The 6000-nt window shown below is 58.2% G+C and overlaps 1 protein-coding gene across 1 annotated transcript; it reads right to left on the bottom strand.

Moving 5' to 3' along the window:
• Positions 1-2837: 2837 nt before the first annotated feature.
• Positions 2838-4663, bottom strand: GALR3 (galanin receptor 3). Its single transcript, XM_069491611.1, has 2 exons — positions 4281-4663; positions 2838-3631 (listed from the first exon to the last, which is right to left on the bottom strand). Exons 1-2 carry the CDS (start codon positions 4637-4639, stop codon positions 2881-2883), a joined length of 1110 nt encoding a protein of 369 aa, XP_069347712.1. The 5' UTR covers positions 4640-4663; the 3' UTR covers positions 2838-2880.
• Between the last annotated feature and the right edge of the window lie 1337 nt (positions 4664-6000).

Here is a 6000-nt window from a genome sequence, read left to right as displayed (position 1 = left end):
CCAGGTTGAACTCATGCGTCTCTGTCTTCTCCTCAAGCCTCACTTAGGGCAGACATTCAGGAAAGAAGGAAAGAAAGGGTCACATCTTTCCCTCCCTGGCCCCTGTGTCCTCGTGTATCAAGTATCTGGTGCATGCCTACTGTGTGCCAGGCTGGGCTGTCCTCCATTAGAGCCTCTGGGCCTCTTTGTCTAGGCCTCAGTGCTCCAGCCAGGGGCCTGGGCTGGACAACAGCCCCTCTGCCAGTTTAGCAGAATCCCAGAAAGCCAGGTCACTGTGGAGGGTTCCACTGATCAACCCCTTCTCCTGGGCCTGGGCTTTCAGGCAGGTTCAAACTCTGTTCTGCCACTCCCTGGCTGGGTGGTCTTGTCTCCTGCCCAACCCAGGTGGAGGCTATTCTGAATCAGGGTCACCTGTCCGTGCCCACAGAGGTGACAGTAGAGGTGCAGCAGCCCCGTGGGGTGGCTGAACTGACCACAGCCTAAGGCAACCCTGGAAGACCTTGTTTCCCACTTCTACTTTTCCGACACTCACCATGTGTCGTGCAGTGAACTTGGTCCGACACTCCTTTGCTGTCTGACTGTGGCCAAGTTACCTCACCCCTGGAGTCCCAGCTGTCTCTTCTGGAAATGGAGGTAGTACCCCTTGCCTGCCAGGTTGGTGTGAGACACAGAGGTGTGAGCGACGGCCACACTGGGCACTGTGAAGAAGGCAGCATCATACTCCTTGCCCTTCAGGAAGCGCCCTCTGCTATGGCCTGATTCAGCCACAAGAACCTCTGCAGACTCGGGAGAAAGTGCACCGGCCAGGTGTTGGGAGGCTAAGTTCTGGCCTTGCTCCCAGAGCTGGGTCTCAGCCTTCTGCTGCCATTCTTACCTCTGGGTCTGTGGCAGGTGACAGACACTGATGGGGACTCAGCAGCAGCCTCCTGTCAGGGAAGGGGCTTCCCAGGGTGCCTCGGCAGCCAGGGGGTATGCCAAGGAGATGTGGAGGCCACGGTGTCTCAGGCCTCAGCCCAGAAACTAATAAACATTATTGGCGTGTGGGGAGGGAGGGAGGAAAGAGTGCAGCTCTGAAACCACTCAGACTGATTTATTGGCTAGTTAGTGGGTTTTTACAGCCACAGACTTCCCCAGCTGTGCGCAGGCATGGGGGGAGGGGGCCATTGGGAGGCCAGCTGGACGCCAAGTGTGTCTCAGTGACTGTCCTGGGCCGGGACACCGAACAGGCTGAAGGAATAATGCAAGGTGTTCGGACCAGGGAATGGGCCCAGGACTTTATAGCCAGGGGAAGCCCGTCAGGACCTGCTGGCCTGAGTGCTGGAACAGAAGTCCCTTAAGGAAGGGACTGGAACTCTCTGCGGTTTCCAGGGCATCCAGTCATGTGTGGGGAGCTGCAGTTTTGGTAAAGAGAATCAGGAAAGGCCGGGCGCAGTGGCTCACGCCTGTAATCCTAGCACTCTGGGAGGCCAAGGTGGGAGGATCGCTCGAGGTCAGGAGTTCAAGACCAGCCTGAGCAACAGCAAGACCTCGTCTCTACTAAAAAATAGAAAGAAAGCCGGGCGTGGTGGCTCACGCCTGTAATCCTAGCACTCTGGGAGGCCGAAGCGGGAGGATTGCTGGAGGTCAGGAGTTCGAGACCAGCCTGAGCAAGAGCGAGACCCCGGCTCTACTAAAAATAGAAAGAAATGATCTGGACAACTAAAATTATATATACAAAAAAATTAGCCGGGCATGGTGGCGCATGCCTGTAGTTCCAGCTACTTGGGAGGCTGAGGCAGGAGGATCGCTTAAGCCCAGGAGTTTGAGGTTGCTGTCAGCTTGACACCACGGCACTCTAGCCCGGGCAACAGAGCAAGATGACTCTGTCTCAAAAAAAGAAAAAGAAAAAAAGAAAAAAAAAATAGAAAGAAAGTAACCGGCAACTAAAAATATATAGAAAAAATTAGCTGGGCATGGTGGCGCATGCCTGTAGTCCCAGCTACTCGGGAGGCTGAGGCAGAAGGATTGCTTGAGCCCAGGAGTTTGAGGTTGCTGTGAGCTAGGCTGACGCCACGGCACTCTAGCCCGGGAAACAGAGTGAGACTGTCTCACCAAAAAAAAAAAAAAAAAAAAAAACCAAAAGACTGAATCAGGAAGAACCAAGAAAAACTGTGGAAACCATGGAAACGGAGAGACGATGCCCCAGAGGTAGAAAAGGAAGAACACTGAGTAGAAAAACTTAGCTTCTAAAATACAATGGGTTAGGAAAGAAAAAAAAGAAAAAAAGAAAAGAAAAAGTTAGCCATGGGTTTGAATCCAACCTCTGCCAAACACTAGCTAGCCATGTGACCCCGAGCAAATCACTTAACCTTGATTTCTTCATTTGTAACACGGGGCTAATCATACCTACCTTATGAAGCTGTTTTGATAATTAGATTAAAGAATATAGCACCTGTGAAACATACACTTAGTAAATGTGCTTAATAGATATTTGCTATATTAGTTGCTAGTGTTAAATTACCTACCACAGGGCTCAGAACCAAGAAGGGGTTTGGCAACGGGTGGTGGAGAAAGCGGGGCCTAGAAGGTGCTGACCCAGCCAGAGGGACTACCCTGCTGCCAGACTGGCTATGGACAGAGTCTGGGGGCTGCCCTGCTGGGGGCCTGTGCGGCACCATTTTCACCGCCCGGGGTGTCCGCTGGGCTGGAGTGCAGCTCAGCCACCGCTCCGCGGTGGAGCTTGGACAAGTCGCTCCATTCTGAGCGCTCTTCTGAGGGCTCCTGGCCTTGGCCCCATCCCCTAGCCCACTGGCGTCCTACCTTTGGGGAAGGGGACAGACAGACGGACACCGGCAGAGTCCAGGCGGGCAAGGTTTATTCCGGTTCTCGGGCAGGCAGGGCTCATCCAGCCTCTCCGCCGTGGGCGGGCCCCTCCCTGGGCTCCCCGCCCCAGCCGCCCCGGGCCGGCAGCCTCCCGCGAGGCCGGGCATCCCCGGGGATGCAGCCGCCTGGGCCCGAGGACGCGGGGCGGACGCGCCTGAGGGCGCGGCGGGCGCCCGGGGGGCAGCGGGTGCGGTGGCGGCGGCCGCAGGGCCACAGGCGGCGAAAGCGCGCGCGGAAGTGGCGCGAGGCGAGCGCGTAGACGAGCGGGTTGAGGCAGGAGTTGGCGTAGGCAAGGCAGTGCGAGGCCAGGCGGCAGGCGTAGGTGGCCGGGCTGAAGGCGAAGCGGCCGTACCAGAAGCAGAGGATGAGCGCGTGGTGCGGGCCCCAACAGAGGGCGTAGAGCGCGGCCACCGCCAGCATGGCGCGCCCCGCGCGCCCCGTGGCCCGTCGTCGCGCCTCGGCCGCCGCCGCGCCCGCGGGGCCCACGGCGGCCCACAGGAAGCGCAGCGTGCGCCCGTAGGCCAGGCTCACCACGGCCACGGGCAGCAGGTAGCCGGCGGCGAAGGTGGCCACGTCGAGCGCGCGGCGGCGCGCGTCCTCCCAGGCGGGCACGCAGAGCTCGAGCGCGCCGTAGCGCACCGTGCCGTAGTAGCTGAGGTAGGGCGCCGAGAACAGCGCCGCCAGCAGCCACACGAAGCCCACGGCGGCGCGGGCATTACGCGGCGTGCGCAGGGCCCGTGAGCGCAGCGGGTGCCGCACGGCCAGGTACCTGCGGGCGGGCGCCGAGTCAGCGCGGCGGACGGGAGCCCTCTCGCAGGGACCCCCGTCCGCGCCCAGAGTTGGGACTAGTGTCCCTGTGGCCCCAGGGGGCCTTGGTTCCCTCCTCTGGACAATGGGGGTGGTTGTGCGGATTAAGCATGTGAACACTTCAGCAAAGGGCCTAGATCAGTGCCTGGCACCCAGCTAGGGCTGAATCGCTGTTAGGTGTTATTTATGGAATTATTTTACATACCAGTCAAATGAAGCCCAGGGAGAAGTGACTTGCCCAAGGTCATCAGCTAGGGAGTGAGCTTGGAACTGACCCCAAATTTCATACCATGGAAGCAGGTGTGGGCATAACCTGGGCCAGGTGTGGGCAATTATATAACTGATGAATGCATTTGTGAGTTTCTGTAGCCATTCATTTCACACTTACAGAGCACCTGCTATGTGCCAAGCCTTGTGCTGACACCTGAGAAACAGAGATGTCCTCTGGAAACTCAGTGCAGGTGCCCAGGGGCTGCTTGCAGGGGCCCAGAGAGCTTTCCTTCCTTCCCTCCCTCCCACCTCCCTTTTTGGTCCCCCATTCTCTCCTTCCTAAGGCCAACGACAATCTGTTCAGGTCTTCCCTCCCCGGCCAGGCCCTAGACACAGCGCACCTGTCCACCGAGACAGCAGCCAACGTGAAGCTGCTGGCATACATGGTGAGGTAGATGAGCAGGTGCACAGCCTTACAGACGAGGGCCCCAAAGAGCCAGGCGTCCAGGGTGTAGATGGCAGCCTGGAAGGGCACGCAGCACAGGATGAAGCAGAGGTCGGCCACGGCCAGGTTGAGGATGAACAGATCCGTGGTGCTGCCTGGCTCCTGCCAGGCACTGGGGCCGGGCTGCAGCAGCACCGCCAGCACCAGCCCATTGCCCACTGTGCCCAGCAGGAAGATCAGGGCAAAGACCACAGGCACTGCCACGGCCCCCACACTCCCTGGGTTGTCCAGCGAAATGTTCTGGGCATCAGCCATCTCCCCATCAGACAGGCACCTGGGGAAGAGAAGCTGGAGTCCTCAGGCAGGGCCCCCCAGCTCTGGTCACTTGACCCAGAGGTCTAGCTCCCCCAGCCTGAGTCTGGCCAGGTGTCCTGGGCAGGAAGCTCATGGGAGGTGGGGGAGGGAAAAGCAGAACCAAAAGTCATCACTCAGACCCACTGTGTGAGCAAGCCCCTGGCACAGTCACGCTGGTGTTGGGGGGCATTCCTCAGTTTCCTAGGGAACACCCCTCTTGTCCAGGGCATGGAGGGCTGCTTAGACAGTGGACACCTTTACCTTCAACACATGAGGCAGATGAAGACACAGGCAGAGTAGGGTGAACACATGGCAGATGGGGGAGGGTCAGCTCCAACCCCAGGAGCTGGTATATTTTCCTTACTTCGCAATGGGAATCTGAAGCTCATCACCTAGCTCAGCACTTGGACATGGGTTCAGGACTTTCTCTAGCTACAAGCTGTAGCTTCAGCAAAACATGGGTGGCATCCATAAGTCATTGGAAAGTCCAGTCTAGTGAGATGACCACAATGGCAAAGCTGGGAAGACCATATAGGTCACTGAACCGTTTGCACATGGGGAAACTGAGGCCCAGAGAGGGTACATGGGTGGGGGTGGGGCAATAATCATACTTTGAATGGCAGATGTGAGGCCATTGCCACCCCGGTATCCTGACTTCTAGCCTAGAGCACTCATCTGAAAGGCTGTAACAGGTGGTGACTCTGAGCCTGCGTGTGTGTGTGTGTGTGTGTGTGTGTGTATTTGTGCACACCGTGGCCATTCTTACCCCTGGCCCACCCCACAGCCCACATCGCCTACTACCTGTGGATCCCCTGACATGCCTGGGATTGCTGGGGTGATGGGACAAATTGGGGGGGTGGAGACAGAAGGGAAGAAAAACAATATCTGCCCCCACCCCAGCACCCGGCATGCAGCAGGTCCCCAAAGCTCAGGATGGGCAACACCCACCTCAACCCTGGGCACTGGACTCCACTTGATCCTGGATGGAACAGCCAGGCTGGGGCTGCCTCCCGGCTCAGCTGCTGCCCCTCTGCGCCTCCGTGCAGGTACAGGTCTGCTTCCTACTTCTCCCTCTTCGCCTTTAAGGCACTTCCTCTCCTCTGGCCCCCTCTGCTGAGCCAGAGTTGGGCATTCCCTCTGGAGTAGCCACTGACCACCTCTTCCTCAGTTCCTGATTTCCCCGGGTGGCATGCTCTTCTGCCTGTCTCTTCTCTGCCTCTCTGCGTTGCTGCTGCCTCTTTCTCCCTTTCTGCAGTGAGTAACCCATTGATCTCACTCGCTGAGATTCGCTTTGTAGTTAACCCCTCCGTGGCCAGGGCCCA

This window comes from Eulemur rufifrons, chromosome 16, assembly GCF_041146395.1.
Source record: "Eulemur rufifrons isolate Redbay chromosome 16, OSU_ERuf_1, whole genome shotgun sequence".
Taxonomy (NCBI): domain Eukaryota; kingdom Metazoa; phylum Chordata; class Mammalia; order Primates; family Lemuridae; genus Eulemur; species Eulemur rufifrons.
Note: the sequence above shows the minus strand (reverse complement) of the source record. Positions and strands in the feature narration are given on the sequence as shown.

Bases quoted from the DNA above. Each gene is read 5' to 3' on its own strand.
- GALR3 (XM_069491611.1), bottom strand. From the start codon at position 4,639: ATGGCTGATGCCCAGAACATTTCGCTGGACAACCCAGGGAGTGTGGGG. The intron at 3,632-4,280 runs GTGCGCTGTGTC...GCCCGCCCGCAG, and splicing joins GCTGCTGTCTCGGTGGACAG to GTACCTGGCCGTGCGGCACC.